The sequence below is a fragment of the Melanostigma gelatinosum genome (assembly GCF_949748355.1).
Source record: "Melanostigma gelatinosum genome assembly, chromosome: 21".
Taxonomy (NCBI): domain Eukaryota; kingdom Metazoa; phylum Chordata; class Actinopteri; order Perciformes; family Zoarcidae; genus Melanostigma; species Melanostigma gelatinosum.
In genome coordinates, this window is record NC_136654.1 from 19,051,413 (window position 1) to 19,071,054 (window position 19,642).

Here is a 19,642-nt window from a genome sequence, read left to right on the forward strand (position 1 = left end):
ATATCACACAAAGTCAAGTTTCCCCTACTTCAAAGTCGTTAACAGCAGATTAAACTCAAAACAGTAAATTAAATGAGATTTTGTATGTTGCTGCTACGCAATAAAACGGTCATTAAACATTTGTAAAAAGGCCTCGGGCTCACTAGCTTTAGAAAACTGATAGCATAGCAGTGTAAAATGTAAATGCACAGATTTTATGTTTGTTTTTCAACCTCTTGTATTCACTGAGCGACGCAGAAGTTGACCAGGAAAAGTGAGAGAAGTATGTTTAGTAGTTTCCTTATTGTGGCAGGCATTCTCATTACTTGATCGTGGCTCCCTCTTTTTGTGTTTGTGTTTTGCCATCTGTCATCTTGAGAAGCAAATGAACCAGCTGCCATGGAGTGTGATCTTGCCCAATCAGAAATGTGGTCCTTTTCAAAGCGCATCTGTGTGAAACCTTAAAAAATGCTGATGAAAAAAACAACAAAAAAAGTGTCTCAAAGTTGTTAATAACATTTTTGGCTGGAGAACGTTTTCACCAAGATGCCCCCGATTAGCATAAATCCATAAACTGTGCCTCATTATGGGAAGCAGAGTTCTGGTCCAGGGAGTGTAAGAACTGCATTCCTCCCGTTACGCTCAGAGAAAATAAAATAAATATGATGTAACAGCTTTGTTCTAGGGGAACAAAAAAACGTTCTGAATGACACGTCTTTGTAAAACAGATGAGCTTTGAATTGTTTTCAACAGAAGCACTTGAGACACTGCCCAACACTTCTGCTGGCCCACACTCAGTATGAGGGGAGGGGCCTCCTCTGATCCTCGCCTCCAACCCCCAGCGACAGCACAGCTGGGTACCAGGGGGGGGGGAGATCAGGCTAATTTTCAGGTCCCTCTAATGATCGCCACGAAGAGCAACCGCTAGTCCCTTAACTGAGAAAAATGATCTCCTGTAGCCCTGTAGTGCAGCTCCAGACCCCAAGAGTCCAGTTCGGACCAAACAAGCATGAGTAGGAGGCGACTGAGCGGAGCCAGGACACCAGGCTGGTCCTGGTCCTCCCACCCCTCACCCCCAGTCCCCTCTACAATAGAGGGTGTTGAGCTGTCCAAAAGTGATTAGCATGAGGGAGCCTCTGGCTGAGTAAATAATGGGGAAATACACAAACCCTGTTGTTGCATTTTATATTGGGGTGTATTTAAAAAAAAAAACTAACTGCAGGTAAAACAAATCCCATGTATTAAAACTTACTTTTGGTTTTGTTATCGGATTATCTCGGTGGGGGGAGTTTGATATTGTTTTATTTGTAAAATAACAAAACATTCTGCAGCATAACAGCTGAATATTTAACTAATACTCAACTGTAAATGTGTGTATTATCACATTTTCATTTTGGAAAATATTCAACATGCGGATCAACAGCAGATTACGCAGCAGGGATAGTTTGAGAAGTTTTTAGGCACAACTCTGGGTCACCATCAGAGTCGATTGTAACTTCTGTGAATCAAAGCCGACTACAGCTGCCGTCCTTCACAAAAGGAGCAAACAAACAAAACCTTTCAGAAACTTTTCAAACATATCCTGCAGGATGATCAACTTCTCCACCATGGATCCAAACTATCGTCGCTTTTCACTTCCTAAGTGTTTGAAACATGCAGTACATATAGATCAATGGCGGAGATCAAGTGTACGCTTCTTCACACCTCTCAGGCCGACGGGAGTTCAGTTTTTGACGCTCAAACAATTTTCAACGGAATGCTCCTTTAAATATACCCATTTTATTCCAATACGTGATACCAGCACACTTGAATTGTATTCAAACATCTTTGAAGTTTTTTTTTCTTCTTTCGAGCTTGATAACACATTCAAGCTGTAGCACTTAGTCCCATGCAGTGAGTCACTGTCAATAGAAAATAAAAATGTACATAAAATGAAGCATACAAGTATCTTGTGGAACAGACATTTGTGCAGTGCTCGGACGCATCAGTGAAAGTCGGGCTTCTCTGGGAAGGTGCACCCGACCCGCCTGATGATGACGTTGGCGGCGTAGTGTCCCGCCCGGATGCACTCCTCCAACACATGCTCTTGGACCAACGCAGAGAGGAATCCTGGGTAGAGAGAAGAGCAGAGGTCAACCTGTAACCCTCCATCACCTGCAAAATTGCTTGGGCAGCAGTTATCATTAATATGAGCCAGGTACTAATGGTTTCGGTATAAAAGGACATGGTTGTTTCATCCTCAATGGGACCCAAATGGTGACAGTTTTATGTTGTGCTATGATCAGCTCATACAGAGTGAAAACAGCAGGCTTAATGTCACGCTCATATAATCTGGAGGCATTACTACGTTACATAGTTGGCCGGTATCAAAGGTTAATTGGGATTGTACATAGAAATCAAGCTGTGTCGAGGATGATTTTCATGGCGTACCTCCCACAAAGGCGTCCCCGGCTCCGTTAGTGTCCACAATATGATTTTGGTCGATGTCCAAAACGGGGAACATGGTCACCTTCTCACCTGTGGTCAGGACACAAGATGGCTGTTAATTAAAGCTGAACACCAGTGGAGTTTCTTTTCATCGCCCATTTCACACAGCAAGGCATTGTTATGATTTGAGATTTGAGCACTTCCGGGTTGACACGTTTTTGGCTAAAGTGTAAAATAGAAGATTAAGACTTACAGCACACATGTACAACATAATACACGTTGAGTAACTCAAAGACAGTCATTAAGGAAGTCAAAGTTAAATATTTAACATTGATAGGACATGAAACTTCAGTTAGCATCGTTAAGGCCACCAAAGCTAAATGTTTGCTGACAGTTTTTAAAGTTAGGGAACTATGAGACACTTTGGTTGGAATCTAAAAACACACTAGTCCAAACAATCAAATATATTAATAGGAAATGATAAAGCAGTGCAAAAAATGCAATAGTACTAATTTTTTAAACGTCTCATGAGGCTTCTAATGATAGCCACTTTAATGACTTTGGTCATCAGCCTCTGCGGCATTTTAGTGCCGTTCAGTGCTAATTAGCATGTGTGATTATGCTCAAACATGCAAGATTTAGATGGTGAACATGGTGAACATTAATCCTGCTAAACGTCAGCATGTTAGCATTGCCACCGAGAGAGTGTTAGCATGCTGGCGTTAGCATTTAGCTCAAAGCAGCCTCACAGAGCTGCTAGCATGGCTGCAGACTCCTAGTCTTAGTAACTATAAGTTAATCTACTGATTTCAGGAAAATAAATCTTTCAGTCTACCAACTTTAAAAAAAATGGTGGATAATGAATGCTAAGTTCCCATAATGAAAGTTCCCAGAGCCCAAGAGGAATTTTTCAAATAGTTTGTTTTGTTCGACCAACAATTCAAAACCCAAATACATTTCCTAGCATTTGAGAACAAATGTTTCTTTTCTGTTGCAGACAAATGTATTATATAACTATGGTTTCAGGTAAATTGGATGTTAAACTAAGGCACACTTCAGTGTAAAATAATGCAATGACCTGAATAAATGAATGATCACATGAAAATATTCTCACCATCTCTAGGTGAGTCCTCTGATGACATAAAAACAATGCAAGTTGCTGTAAGTTTCAGTTCAAAACGGAACCCATTAAATGAGGGACTCTTTTTTATCTTCAGTGGACTATACTGCTTCAATTATCAGTAGCATATGCACTTCAAAGGGACTTCCAGTTTAAAGGAGGGGGGGGGGAGGGGGTGGGAACAAAAATCTACCAGATGACGAAGTCTCGAGGTGTAGAGTGACATTAAATCAGCAACTTATGTCAGAACAATCTAAACCACACACACAATCTTCAAACAATCCGAGGGCTCTGGTGGAACCTTCAAAAAGGTGCAGGAGACAAAAGACTGACATGTGGATAAAAGGAACACGAGGAGGCTGACAGACCTCTTATTGAGCAAAAAGAGGTTACAAGTTAAAGGAGAACATGGGGGGGGGGGGGGGACTACAAAAAGTTCTTTAATGAGGCTCCCTGCTAATCTAACAATGGCCCGCAGAAAGATAAGACCCCCCCCCCCTTATCAGTTTTTGAATAAATGTCTGCTCTTGTCCTACAGGGCAAAAGATACAGAACCTGTAGCTGAGCATATGCTCAACACCTGGTGTCAAGAGAATGACTGTAATACGCCAACTGTGAGAGAAACTGTGAGAGAAACTGTGAGAGAAACTGTGAGAGAAACTGCATCAAGTCAGGGTTGGAAATGACGTCTTCGGAGAGCAGAATGTGAACGTGAATGCATTACAGGTCAGGTCCCGAAGATGTGTCTGATAAAGAGTTAGATTGTGTTTTCATAATTAGACACTTTCCTTTTTAAAGGAAAGCAGGAGATTGTCTCTTTGATAATAAATTATAATAAGACAAGAATCCTTTTCGGATCAGCTAATTAGCAGCATAACGACATTGCTTAATTAATGCCACAGATGAAGCTTGAGAATCCTCCTCCCTCTTGAAACGATTAACCGCAATGGAAAATGTGCTCGTAATAAATTACAGTTATGTCACTTGTTCCACAGTTCGACGCGGTCGTGCTAATGCGATGCACTTTGCGGCTATGAAAGCAGATGCTTTTACAGGTTGAAGATGATGCAAAGATCCTGCCGTTCATTAGACCCGAGAGTCACGGTGTCAATATGTGTACGGCAGTTAAAAGAAATGGTTACCCTACTCCAGCGCGGGTGGTACAGGAGGAGACGGGGTCTTATTAGAAACACAGTTTGCAACCAGGTAAACTCTCGCATGAAGCTCGTCTTTGTGATAACACGACACCCAGAGGTGTCAAAATGTATTAAACAAATTTGAATCTGTTAGCCCTACTGCTATGTCGCAATCAACAGTTTCCATTAACTGTAACTCAAAGTACGGTGCTGTGTTGTTTTTGTGAATTCTGAGAATATTTAGTCAAACGTGCACATGTGAACACATGAATTTGAATGCGAACATTTCTGACTGACAACATCACTACTGTTGAACTCATTTCTAAAACTTTGTGAGCACATCCAGTATTTCTCTTACTTCTATCCTCACGGATGGAGTTAAAGTTTGTACTCGGCTGCAAGGCTAAAGTTCACATAAACTCATGGATGCAAATAATTTAATTTGACTGACATGTTAGCTCCGGTTACAGTCCAACAATTCCCCTGCCGCCAGTAACAAAGATCTCATTGGTAAAAGTACGTCATGGAAATGGCAATAACAGAAAAAGCTCCGGCCAAAACACTCAGACTCTGTTGTTACTGGCTTGTGCAACGTCTGAAACCATCACTTCCCTGAACTCATTTCCCTGTAATGACACCCGTACAACAGTATTTTCAATCAATAAAACTCTGCTGTCCTTTTTTTCAGCTCGAACATATTCTCGTTCCTGAAGTTTAGTTTGATAACACGAGTGAAGCGGCAGATTGGTGGCGAGTACGTGGGAAGTGTAGTGTGGCTGTGCTTTGACAGGTAACCTGCAACAGAGAAACCCTGAGAAAAGCCGAGAAGGAATTCAAACACTTCCTTCGAGTAAGCTATAATTGTGCTTTTGTTCATTCGCTCTTCATAATTCCCTCATTACAACTCTTGAATGGTGGTGATTAAACTTATGAAATTCTTTCAACAGGCGTCTCTTTGAAATGAGTATCAATTAAGTCCTTTATTGTTGGCTATTCTTCTCAACAATGCCAATTCGCTGACTGAGAAAATGCTCTTCTGCTTTAAAAAAACACATAAAAAAACGTCTGTACATGCAAATAAGACGTCCTCTGCTTTATTGGAAAATGAGCATATGGAGGGTTGTTCCGACTCTTAAATTATTGCATGCTCCACTTGGTTGTGTTCCAGCGCTTCAGTTGCTTTGACAGAAAGCAGGTCGATCAAATAGCTGGCACATCGTTAAAATTAACTTTGATCCCGTCACACTTTATCATCGACACAAGTGAAACAATCAATGCATGATTTGAACTCCCGAGCTGCTAAATGGCTGGGAATCACACACGACTGTTAAGATAAAAGGCATGATCTGAAGTGCTCAGAGTTTAAGTACGACATCTTTATGTGAGAAACGTCCACGAGAATACTTCTGCTGGAATGTTTCCTGTTGCATTTCAGCCAAACTCTGAGCCTCAGAGAGGAAAACAACGTTACCGCTTTCTTGGCAAACGCGACAGGTTATGAGCAAGTTGACATTCGATCCGTTTGACATTCGATCCTATCGTCAACCAGCATCTTTGTTCACAATTGAGTTAGAAAAGAAAATACATACGCCTGTAATTACTGTAACCACAGGCAAAAGATCATCGCCAACCAACATCCTTTCAGGGAGACATGAAAGAAAACACTTCAACTTGAGATGCCAAGGGAAAAGAGAGGAGATCTTTCTCATGGTGCAGGAAGTTAATTGATTTTGGCCTTCATGAAGTACAGCACATAAACATCCCGCTTTTCAAACAGACTACGAAGATGTCTTACAGTAGTTCTTGTACTCATTCTGCAGCGTTAGATCTGCTGTAACGTCAGGGAGAATAAACCTTTAAAAAAAAAGAGCCTTTTGCCTTGTAGCCAGTATTCACTCCCCAGTCTTACCCGTGTGATTAACATGTATAGATCAGGTCTTTTTTTTTTTGGAAGTTGAAATCTGCCTGCTTAGCCCCGTCGAGAGCCCTAAAACTCGCCGAGGAGCAGAGTCAGGCTTTATCGAGTCCTTATCAGCGATTAGAGAGGCAACCCCCGCTGAATGACCGTTTATTAGATCTCCTCGCCGTTAAGGTTCAGGGCACAATGATCTTAATTACTGCTTTAATGGGTGTATAAGCAAAAGTCCAGTGTAGTTCAGCAGTGTCAGTGGCAGCTAAATAAAGGGCCATTTCCCCTGCTCCCATCTCTTAAAAGGCACGTTTTGGAGCGGTGGTGTGATGAAAGGCTCCAAATGAAGGGCAGGATGAAAAAAGAACAAAAACAAATTGACATCTCTTTTTGGAGAATTATACCACGGGGGGAGGCTTTCTCCCATCCTTAATCACTATAAAATGGTTTAACATGACACGCAGAGGCTGGCAAATGATCAAATCCTGACAGGAGGACAAATTGCAAACAAAATGAGAGATCAAGTTTATTAGAGCGCCGCCTCTGGGAAATGAAAATCTTTAATTCTCTTTTTACACTGACATTTATTTGGCTGGCATGAATAGCGATGTTCACACACAGGCGCGCACACACAGCGATCCTGCTGCACCTACTACTGTAGCTGCTCCTCTGCAATGATAGCGCAGTCAATGACATTTATCATGTTTGCCTTTGTAGATGACATCTGAAACACATCGTCTTTCATGCCGCCCGCATTCATCATGTATTTTATATAAAGTTCACAGCGGCGCACGGCTCTGTCTTCATGCTGGAGGAATGAGAGAAGCAGGCAGGAATTATCCATCACCTCCAGCACAATGGATTGATTTCTTTTCTTTTTAACCGTCTTAGAGATTTGTTCCTAATTCTCATGAAAGGGAATGCACGACTTTGAAAATTAAAATGAGATTAACTTGATTAAGATAAATGCTGTTTGGTAATGCTGGGAAATAAGGATAAATGTCCACCTGATGCATCGATGTCCAATATTCACTCTCCTGTTAGATCAGTGTTTGTTCTCCACCAGCTCTCGAGGAAAATATCTGCCTGCTGAATCCAGTATGTTCACCAGCTAGTCGCTAATTTGTTGCTAAAGTGGCCAACTGCAGGTGTAAACAACACTGACGAGAGTGAAAACTGCAAAGCTAAAAATAGAACAACGAGTTAAAGAACTAAAAAACCTGCTGAGGAGAGTCGTGTAATAATTCTGTGGGTTTCCTTTTCAGATTACGCACAGCTATTTTATCCATTGTTAATGCAACAATATTGATTACAGCCACTTTAGCCTTTATTAAAAACCCAAGATAGTCTCTTGAGAATCCTGGGCAAAATGGCAGCTGACTTTACAGACGATAAAAAGACAAATACGATGTAGATACAGAAAAGTCCCGATTAATCATCGAGTGATTCATCTTATGCCATCAATGACATACAGTGCAAAGCTTCGGCTCATAGAAAACTCTTGCCAGCAGTGTGAAATTGAGAGCAGTGGACACACGTGAAGACGGTGTCCTGCCGTAGCTGTGCTGCTCTTCAATCCCCAGTGATGAGTGACATGTTGGGAGTCTTTACCTGAGGCCATCTCTCCCCCGCGCCAACTACTCTCAACCGCAAGGGCATCGAGGAGAGACACCCTGTGGCTCCAAACAAAGGCAACGGCTCCCAGCAGTAATCGGAAGCTATCGCCTCTCCTCACACCGCTTCAACCTGCAACCCCTGCTCAGTTGTGATGACACCGCCTTTTAATGTCCCACGAACTAAATACGTCCCGAATCAAAAGGAGACTGGATTGATTTGAGGACCAACGTTTTCAACCTCTCCTCGAGGCCGCTCTGCCAGCGCTTTGCAGGAAGAAAAAACAAAAAGGCCAGGATGTGAGAGTAAAAGTATTAAAACTGCTGAGGACTGGCCTGGAGTCTGTCCAAGACAAAGTTAGAAGTACTTCACAAATCAATGCCTGCTCTCTGCATCCCCCACACGTCTTTTATGCTCTGAAATGACAGAACGTCTTTTTTTTCTTTTTTTTTCTTCTTTTTTTTAACATCTGGTGTCAATATTTCAGGTTGACTTCAAAGAAATTACTGATAGCGTTCGGCTCTCTTCAGTCAGCCATCCACCATCTATTTGAGGCTGCGGTCGGCAGTTTTGAGATATGAGGTTTAAGTGAAGGGTAAAGATGTCCAAAAGGGGCCAAAGTTGGGACGGCTTTGAGTGGTGCTGAAGTAGAAATAGGTGTAGATAAGGAAAAATAAAAAGGGAAAAGAAAAATGGCCTACCAACGGTTGCAACAGTGTCCTCCTTGCCCTGTGTGAAGACCACCACTCGCTGCCTTTTCGTATTCTCCTTGGGCAGATTTTGGGTCTTGTTTGCAATCTCTGCAATGTCATCCGTCTGTAAAAAAACAACAACAAAAAAAACACACAAAACCACTGAGTACGTGAAGTTGAATGGATGCATCGGGAAGAGCAATTTCTGAGGAGTTAATCAACTGTGAGTGAGAGGGGGTCAGACTCTTTTCCCCCCAATCCTGGCTGACGGATCACAATAAAACCAGATGGGAAGATGAGAACGCTTCAAAAAAGATCAATGGGAGCGCTCCATGATGTTTCCGTGCAGTTACAGGGGAGCTTTAAAATATTAGAATGCCATATTCCCTAAGTGAGATGAAAATCAGCATGTGAAGATATGCTGTTGTCAGATAAAGGTACTTCTGAGCTGAAGGGATAGGCGGTGCGTGTACTGTATCATTCTCTCCCTGAAACAGGCCATCTCCTCGCTCAGCATCTGCACAGAATGGATATTCTCGCCTGGAGACGACAGAACTCTCCGGAGTGCTTGCCTTTGATCATGAGAGGGATAAAAAAAAACCACACCTGTCAGTGCTACTTTATTATTAACACATCATGATGTACTATGAGCAGGTGGAATGTCTTTATCGCCGCCTCGCAGTGGGGTGGACTCTGCTTTTCCATAATACAGCACGCTGAGGAGCTAGCATTAAGGGTCGTAGACGCCTCGAGCATCTGTGTCAAAGCTAACACTCGAGCACCTCCAGGGCGATCAAATACTGTGGTTATGGGAGTAATCAGAGAGATAGGCTCCAACCCAATACCAGCCACACTGGCTCACTCAAACCAATGAGCTTTTACACCTCTAAATGCCTCCCAAATGTCCTTTAATCAGCCCTGAGAGGTCCGGTGAGACACTGAGTCGAAGGAAAAATGGGTGTAACACTCTAAGTAAGTGCTAATGGTGAGGTTAATACAGTGGCTGTTAGCAGGCCGATGGTGAAGAAAAAAAAAAAAGGCAATTTGTCACCGTGACTGGATGTAACCACAAGCACTCCTCCAGACACTGAATGCAAAACCACACGAGGCTGCGGCACATTGTCACCCTTCGGTTTTATGTTCACCGACATAAAAAAAGGCGCTCTACTCAAGTTTAGGAGCTAAAAGGCTCTCAGGGCCAGAGTTGGTGGGGTGAGCCGCTCACACGTAAATAGCAGACACACACACACACCTGACAAGTACGGCGGATGAACAAATGAATTGACAAATGATATGGTCAATTTGGTTTACTGCTGACAAATGGCAATATTTACAATTGTGCCGCAATTGATCATCAGACATAAATCAACAAGGCGTGAAATATAAAAGCTTTACAAGGGCGTTAAATTGTGTTTCTGTGTTGGAGCCAGTGAGGAAGTGATCATCTCCACTGAAGGCTGTTTGACAAACACTGCCAGCGAAAGATTCAATCAGAGCTGCCATGTAGATAGTTCTTTGAGCAGTTAAAGGAAACAGATCACAATCAGGACTCTGTGCTCAGATCTGCTGATTGCTGCTTTGGAAAGGAAACGCTTTTTATCTCACATTTACACGGAAGAAGTGCTGCTGTCTTTTTGTGTTAGGCATCCATAATGTAATGATAACAATGTTTCAGAATACATTAAAAGTGCATCGTGTCAGATATTGACGACTGGGCAGCTGCTAATACAACATCCAAAGATAGTAAGACTCAAAAGGGACACACTGACCAATTAACTGGACTTTAAATCAATTTAAATTAAACTCAATGGCTTTAAAAGAGTCATACTTCTGTAGTCTCCGGCTGTAATAAAATACTTTATTGTACAACGGGATCATACTTTTCTTTATTGTCTTACACCATGTTATTGAGGATATTATTAAAGCCTGTTCGATTAATCATTGATTTTGAACAATGTAATGTAGAATTTAGTTCGATGGATAAGAACAGAAGTCAGCTCATTGAATATAATAACATGAATTCTTGTCTTAGCACGAGATCAATCCACTTACGGGAGATTTTGCGGAGCGTCTCTCGACTCCTACAGAGGATGGAGTTTGCTCAGTTGTCATGGAGACAGTTTTTGAATTTTGGTCACATGATAACAGGTGGTCGGATGCGACGCGAGAGACCACCCTTTAACCAATCTCCATGACAACTGGGCAAACTCCTTCTGCTTGTGAAAGCCATGGGATGAGACTGAAAGCTCCGGAATATCTCCAGTAAGTGGAATCTTTTGTCAAACTACCGTTTCTGTGATTTAGTTTTGATTAATGCTGTGATTTCAACACATTTGACGTATTGTGTATTAGGGTTGGAAAAATATCCCCGTTATGCAAATCAAACTGAGTTATTCTGCACTCGTACTCATTCCAATTATACGGTGGGAATTTCTGTTTCCCTCCTGGTTTGACGATGTGATTGTCCTGTCCTGCTCTTAACAAAGTTCTAGAACCTACTGGAGAATATATTGATATTTTTTTCGCAGAATTGGGGGTAAAATTGTCATCAGAAAGAGGCCCACTGTGAAGAACCTCTTTGAACTACAACCATCTAGAAATGCAGTAAGTACAGTACACACCACCGACGTTATCGGAGAAATCACATTCATCCAACGCAATCTTTCAGTGTTCTGGCAAATCAGATTGACATGGAAAATGTCAAAGAATTGTGACTACGAGGAGTCTTTGCCCTTTGTGTTATTTTCACCACCCCCCCCCCCCTTTTCTTCTTTTCCAGCCTTCATCCCTTCTCCTCTCTTAAACCTGTCACTGCCATCAGGATTGCATTTCTATTCCAGTCACGTTGATCACACCGTTAGTGATTCTGGATGACAATTATTCACACAGTGCAGAGGCACACTGAAGGCAGCTCTCTACCTTTGAAAGAGAGAAGGCACTTAAAATACCTGAGCCCATTTAAAACACACATGCACGCACACACACACGCAGTGGCTATTTGTGTTTTTGATTTCACATTTAAAAGGCAGCGAGGGGAATATGCAAAAGACGAGCAGAAAATAGACCAGGGGAACATTCATTTCACACGTTAAGAGGCAGCCCCACTTTAAAGCACATTCTATGGGGAAACAAGCACTGCAATCTTCATTTCCATAATCTAAAACCACAGGTGGCTGTAATTTGGTTATTAAAAGACGACAGTGTGTTTCGGCGCGGTGCAATGCCACAGCAGTGAAGACATACAGTATCATCCCGGAGTGCAGTGAAGATAATGAGTGGGCTTTTTAACCAGGCAACCTGATGAGCCCCGAGCCTGCGGAGAAAGGCTTGAAACCATGCCCAACTTCTCAGCTTCCCAAGAGGCTTTTCAAAATTCAATAAATAACATCTGTAGGCGATGTTGGGTGCAGACCTAGCAGAGTGCGTCATAACAGAGAGCTGGCTGAACAAAGAAACCATGACGACTGCCAGGTTTCCATAGCAACTGCTGCAAGGCCTGGAGAGTATAATAGCACATCAATCACTGTCCAAAAAGAACTTCATTATCAGCAAAAATAAACCTTTAGGATCTGTTTAGTGGACGATTGCTGGTCAACTCACCTCAAAGCCCAGCTCTTTGGCAAATGTGGCCGCCTCCTAGAAGAAGAGAAAAAAAACACACACACACAAATGAGCAGTTAATTACACACAATGTCACACTCCGGACGCGAGGTAAAGACATCTCGCTCCTCGCATGTGCGGCCGTGTCACTTGAGAAGAGGTAACCTGAGTTAGTGTTGCTCTGCCAACCCCCTGATTTAATAGGCATGCACCCACCCATTTAATCTATTGCCCAACTTCATCTCCTCTTACCACGGCAGCGTGAGGGGTAACACCACGGCAGCCTCCAGCCACAAAACCGCCACTGAAACCGTGAATATGCGTGCTGGTCTGTGGGAATCCCCAACACTGCAGGCATTCAACACCCACCATCTTTCTTCAGCATGCAAACAGGTGCACTGTAAAAGCCCACACCAGTGTTTACGTTGGACAACTTCACATAGATGCTGAAAGTAATTATCTCAAAGATTTTCATTGAAATAAATGTATGTTAAGTCTTATTTATGGCCAAATTAGTGAACACAAATGCAATTGAGCGAATGGCCAGCTGAATAAAGACCTTTCATGTGCAGTGTCATGAACGGACGATGTTCCCGAGAAAGGCGACACTGTTTTGGATTTCTGGGAAGTGAGATCCAAATAGCACACCAGCAATTACAGAGTATCGCTGTAGAACAAAACAGAACAAAGCTTAGGTCTTCGAGATAACTTTAACTTGTTTAAATAGATGCTGTAGTTTTAGAATTTCAGACATATTTACCATTTCAGGCCGCCTTTGGTTTCCATACGTTGTTAAAAAAATATCACTATACTCTTGAAACGTGTGAAATGTTGACGGTGAACGTCAAGTCTCCATCACGAGGAATGTTGCTGCTTTGCATTACAGTTGAATTGGCCAGATTTATCAGATTACAAAACTCAAGAGTTTGAAGCTTTAAGAGTCTTCCAATTCATTTTCCAATTGTATTACAATGAATGGAAACCAACAGCTTACTGCCTACACATGACAAGTTATGCACGAATAGCAGGGCAACAAACTTGGGGATATCTTTCAAGTCTGCTAATTGCTTTTTTTAATATCGTTTTGAGAAGAATGGTAATCAATGGATGCCTGGAATACAGTATACTGTGCATCATCCATTTGAATATGTTCAGCAAACATGTAATAAAGTCAACAATCTACAAGTGTTGTTGCGACGTTTCAGGGCCTGCTAATTCATTTCCCACATTGTACAGAAATGAATTGAAGCCAAAGTATGCTTGGAATAGTGGAAAATACATCCAACACGCCTAAAACACACCAGCATGGTTTGCAATATGGTCAGCTGTGATGTCCAATGTGTGATTTGTAGGCCAAAACCATCGGTAACATCCTTTAACTGGAGACAGAAGCTGTTGCTTGTCGGTTTAGAACGATGCCACAAATCATGACGGACAACCTCGTGCACTAAATTCACTTTTGACCCCAGACTGGGCAATAAGTTGATGCTATGATTCTAAACAATCCAATTATCTGCAGAAGGGGGGCTGGGAAGAGGTTGACAACCTGGTCCTCAAACAGAAGGGGAGGAGATGACATGGAACAATGAGGTTACTGGTCCCTGGAGGGAAGCCTCATGGCTCCTCGCTTGGATCAACAACCCAGCGCCAGCAATATGTCAATTCATCACCCCCCGCCTACTGCTCCTTCAACACACACAGGGGCCAGGAGGCTAGTCAATTAGCCGCTGTAGTCAAGAAGCGGTTTTATAATGAGTAACCGTGAGGAGTCTTTCTCCTCCCTTCGCCTTTTTTTTTTTTTCAATCTATTGACGGCTTAGGTCTCACATTTGTTTTCATTTATTTACTACCACATATTGACTTTTCTCCTCAGGAAGGTTCCATCACCAGTGAGCGTCTCACAGGGGCCGGAGCAGCTCGCAAAATGTCTTGTCAAAACAGCGATATTTCCTCTGGAAGCATTTAAAAAGAGACGACTGAATGAAGGCTGGATTAACGATGGTGCTGTAGCCGCTATCTCACCCGCCGTCTCTCTCTAGTTAGCAGCTACAATATTTGTGAGAAAAGCCTTTGGAGAGATGTGTGGGTGTTGGAAGAAAAGATAATTGAAGCGATGTCTATGAGCCACATGTGTACAGCGTAATCCCTTTTAGGAATTTATTAATTTCTATGAGCTGTTATGAATTCCACCATCAAAAAGATTTGGTACTATAAGCTCAGCTAAAGCTAATATATTAATGTATCGGTATGATAAATACTGTATGGTGATAAATATGCAATTACCGGGACTACACAGGCAAGTCAATACAGCTGAAATGATAGGCATACAAGCAACATTTTCTGAAGGGGTTTACAGCATTAATATTCAAGAATCTTATGTTTCAGGCTGTGTATGTTTCACATTTGACGTGTGCTGTTTCGGTATGTTGTGAGAGACGGATTTCAAGTGGCGGTCCACGTGCTTCTACAGCTGTCGCAACAATGCCGAGTGCTTCGAGTGACATCTGGGCAAAATCCTCTCGTGCCCAAGAAAAAGCATGTCGTTTGTTCGGAGATTGCTGCGATTGCATGCTCGCCTTTTGATGATCCGCTCCGAGTCAGATTCCGAAAAGGAGAGAGAGGACTGTTGCAGAATTCGTGGGCCCCCTGTAAATTCTCCTCCTCGGGCAAACAAGGTAAAAGATAACAAGGCGGGCTGAGTGCATGAGCCCTCTGCAGCCATCGTTAGTATAAAGCTATCAGAATGTGAGAGATGTTGCTGCTGTCAGAGGCTTAAACAGTCAAAGGGATATTTTTAGAGAGCTTAAGCTAATAATCCAGAGCCCAGTCGGGGGGGAGTCTACAATTTCTTGCCAAGCAAAATGAAAGAGGAAGTACACACTTCATGCAAAGGGCAGTTCTCAAAAGCTTCACTTTGTTTTCCTCGACACTGCGTGTGACAGGGTTGAGCAGGCCTGGTCTGTGCAGCCACAGCATGTGGGTATTCTCTGTGACTTAATTATCTTCCTTTTAATTAAGCTTAACTTAATGTGCATTCAGTCTTTATATATTACCTTTTCGTAAACAGAGACGTAAAGTGGGCCTTCATAACGATCATCCAACCCTATTGGTTGGTCATTCATCTAAAAATAAAAAAATTAAGTAAAATAAACTTTTCAAACATTTTCTACTGGCCACAACATTTCATGCATACGTGCTCTGAAAGACACCTGAACGAAAATGAATGAATTCAACGAGAGAAGTCATTATCGTCTCTCATGATAAAATATTGCCAGTTACAAACCAAAGCGAGCGTTTAGGGGTTTTTTTTCCTCCTCTGTGAAACAAGCTGTTGAGCATATGTCACAGCAGGAGTGAGACTCGAGAAAAAAAAAAGAAATCCAATTTCGGTGTTTCCCGAAGAATCTAAATCAAAGAGCGAACCTCAGTGCGAAGGTTAATAAAAGCTGATAAGCTGAAAAGCATAACTCCCCAAGGCCATTCAGAAAATAGGCATTTGCTTGACCGTGTTACCCCGAGCTGATGCTGAGGCAGACATTGAATTGTATTTGACATTGTGTGTGTGTGTGTGTGTGTGTGTGTGGGGGGATGAGATACAAAGAAGGGTGCAGCCCTGACAAGTTATTTACAACACCACCCCTGTTGTCGTCTTCATTTCAGTACATGTTCATGTCAAAGACACAGTTTCATGCTTACAACCATTTAATGGAGAAGTGACTCCCACAATTGTACAACTGACTTAATAACGCGACAGCTGGCTTAGTCGTGCAAACTAAACGAGAATACATGATCGGGTGTGAACAGATCAGTTGACTTTGATGAATCACCTTCTGTAGGAACCTGTCAAACTAAACTGGACATGACAGGGTCGTGACATCTCAAATATTGCAGCCGGTTATCAATACTTACATACATAGCATTACTCGTACACAACAGTGGCAGATGACGATGTCCTCACTCCCTGCATGTTAAGCGTAAGAAGACTTGACTGAGGCGCGTCAAACAGCTTCCATAAATGCCCAGTAAAAACAACATCTGGCACGCAACTCAAGCGTTCCCAGTCAGATTACAACAGCATACATTATAGGGTGATGGGTGGGGGGCGGAGAGTGAATAACTAATCAAGGCGATGGCATCGGTGGGGATTGTTAGTGCCCTTGACTTGGCTCTGGGGTCACAAAGATGACTTCTCCTGCATGTCAGGGCGTCGGCCCCCCGGCATGAGGGCCAGGTGCCGCCGAACGGGGAGCTGCCACGTCGCAGATATGTGGGCCGATAACGACCGCAGGTGACTATTGATATGATCATGCGAGCTGATAGCACCTCGCGCATGCTGGGTGGAGGGAAGGCGGCCCGCCTGCTACTGTGCAGGACAGATTAGGAGGAATAAATCACCTGTACTGAGCACTCCTGTAGCTCCCAGGAGACTGCAGCAATCCTGCTCAAGCATGACATGCCACAAACATGAGGGTAAACACACACACACACACACACACACACGCAGCAAGACACTCCAGAGAGGCAGCAGTTGCTTTTACTGCCTCTGGGAATTTACTCAATAACAACTGATGGCATTTTACTTGAGTTTTTATCGAGCCATTAAGTGGCATGTTTCATCTAGCTATTTCTATCCATGGGGGTGTGATCGTACAGGGTTTTTGTGATTTACATCTGCCACGCACCGACAGTTTAGCCGGATTCCGAATGAGGACTTCACTCCCAAATGTTTTACGTTAAACTCGTCTCCTCATCGGCGTTTCTCTATTGTCTTGAAGCAAAGACGGCAAAGGAGCGAGAAACACCTGCTGGCAATTGAGATTTTTTGTAATTTCTAAATAATTCCATTCTTTCCACCTCGACTTTAACTTCGTCCGCCGTTCACCAGATGGCGCGTTGTTGTGAGCTAGAGCGTTTACATTAACAATACCTTCTGCGCTGCATAAGAAGGGATTCGCTTTCGACTTCCGTCAAACCTGCACTGTCACTTCCAAACCCATTCAAATTGAGTGTCTGTTGAATAATTCCTTCAAATTACATGTATGTGTTTTGTACATTGTTTCCAACATGCTACAGCTGCACAATTTACGGTTGACGTTTGATGGCTGAATAGCTCTGTATTGTGAATACATAATCTGCATAATTTTTCCAGTTTTTTCACTTGAACCAGAGTGTATTTCACTGACCGTGAGTAGCCGTGACTTGGGTATGTGACGCAACTACTGTATGTTGTGGCAGGCGTATTGCTGAGGACACAAGGAAGCGCAGCGTCGAGGGTGAAGTTGTTTGATTGAGCGGCAACACCACAGGCCAAGCGTTCTGAACGGGCCTCTTTTCCACCGTCACTGCACCAGTTGAACCAGAATCAAGGAAAAATAACCAAAAATAATATGGTTGAACGTTTCCCTTTAAATCCATTTTGATGAGACTTGTACGAACTTGAAAGCAGGTGCGGGGTTGAGCTAAGCTTTCGTGTGACCGATTTCAACGGTGCCCTTTCCTGCCAGTCCATTACACACTTTTAGCAACGGCCTCTGCTCCCAACTATCTCAGTCCGCCTACAAGGGCAGGAGAGCGGTGCCTCAGTAAGCCCACAGGGACGCCGGCAGCGCCTACAGCTCCGGTCCAAAGGTTAAACAATCGGAAACATGTGCAGTACATAAATATCTCCGCTGATAGCAATCGCAGCATGGGGAAAGCAAGGTTTGCATAAGGGGCTCAGAAGAGAGGATGTGACCTCAGATAGAGCAGGAGGGAACAGCCGGTCTGGTGGGGCGAATGGAAGCTGTGGCAGCGGCAGTAACAGCTTTGTGCTAAGGGGAGTTAGTTATCAGCCTGATGGCCTTATCAGCACTGAGGGCCTCTATCACACAGCTCACCTCTGGGCTCTAACAAGGGGTCAGCGCACAACGTCAGACTACCAGAGACTGGCCATCTCCCAAGGAACGACAGTGGATAAAGGAGAGATGGCGGATGAACGGGACTGCGCTGCAGGCAGAGCTTACTTTTGCCTCGGTTTAAAGTTTTATTGATTGTCTGGCAATTTCTTTGGTCAAGGTCCACCTGATTGAATTTTTCAGGATCCCAGGTCTTCACCGTAAGAAGATTATTGTTGTTGTTTTTTAGCCACGCATATGAAAGCAACTGCAATGCAATCTTGATTCCAGCTCTTTGGGGCACAGTTTCAAGATCAATGCATTCATTGAAGTGATCGAAATGAAGTGATCGAAATGACAAGCTAGGGAATTGTTACGCACTTGTGGAGTTTAAGTTTAAACCTACATTCATACACTATCAGTTATCACAATGCTGTTTGTTTTCTACAAGACAGAGTTGGTATTTGTGTTTTGTCTGTACTCGTCTTTCCAGTTATGAGAAGAATGCACCGATCAGAAAGCAAATAAATAGGAATCCCCAACACTTTGAGTTGCTTGCTCATGTTGCAAGTGAGTCAAATCTGACTTAAAGTTTGAATGTTGTTTATTTCGTCACAAATGTTAAGTATTTCTTACACTGTTTCTTTAATTGTTTTTAAATCTCCTTTTCTTTTGCCTTATGTTTTGATGCTTTTAATGGTTTTATGTGAAGCACTTTGAATTACCTTGTTGTTGAAATGTGCTCTACAAATAAACTTGCCTTGCCTATTATAGAGAAATATAAGATTTGAACCCTAGTTTTCAGTTGCTGTTAATTGGTTCTATTATTGTGCAATAACTGTCATGTTTTTTTCATGATGTGGTTATTCTCTTGTTTTACAGTACATACATGTTTGTTATCTTTGCAGATGTTTCATTGTGTGTAAGTGTAATTGTGCGATGATTGTACGTTTATTTTTCACTCTGGGTAAAAAAGAGTCTTTATTAAAAAGTCAGCTGTAAAGGCTTTTGATGAGGTTACATTTATTTTAAGCTTATTATCCAGAAAAATACAATCGACATTTGGTTGCAGGCGCTACGAACAAAAGGTCAAGAAAGCAAACTGATTTTCTTCCTGCGGTGAACAGTTGAGAACGGTGACCATGCCCTCCTGTGTATAACAAACATATGGGCATTTGGCCTGCTCTATTTCCCCCCTAATGAGAAACAAAGATCTGCTCTGGGGGGACTTGCATGCTTCAGACAATGAAAAACCCAGAGAGAGAGAGAAAAAAAGCTCTTAGAATAATGTG

General features: G+C 42.7%; 1 protein-coding gene across 2 annotated transcripts in view; it reads right to left on the reverse strand.

Annotated features, from left to right (window-relative positions):
• Positions 1-1,738: 1,738 nt before the first annotated feature.
• LOC306794749 (adenosine kinase-like) overlaps positions 1,739-19,642 on the reverse strand; it is a 93,390-nt gene continuing 75,486 nt past the window's right edge. For both annotated transcript variants that reach the window (XM_079292941.1, XM_079292942.1), the window contains exons 8-11: positions 12,478-12,513; positions 8,887-9,001; positions 2,410-2,496; positions 1,739-2,088 (exon numbers count right to left, since the gene is read on the reverse strand). In XM_079292941.1, coding sequence (XP_079149067.1) covers positions 1,964-2,088; positions 2,410-2,496; positions 8,887-9,001; positions 12,478-12,513 — 363 coding nt within the window. In that variant the 3' untranslated portion in view covers positions 1,739-1,963. The remainder of the gene's footprint in view (positions 2,089-2,409; positions 2,497-8,886; positions 9,002-12,477; positions 12,514-19,642) is intronic.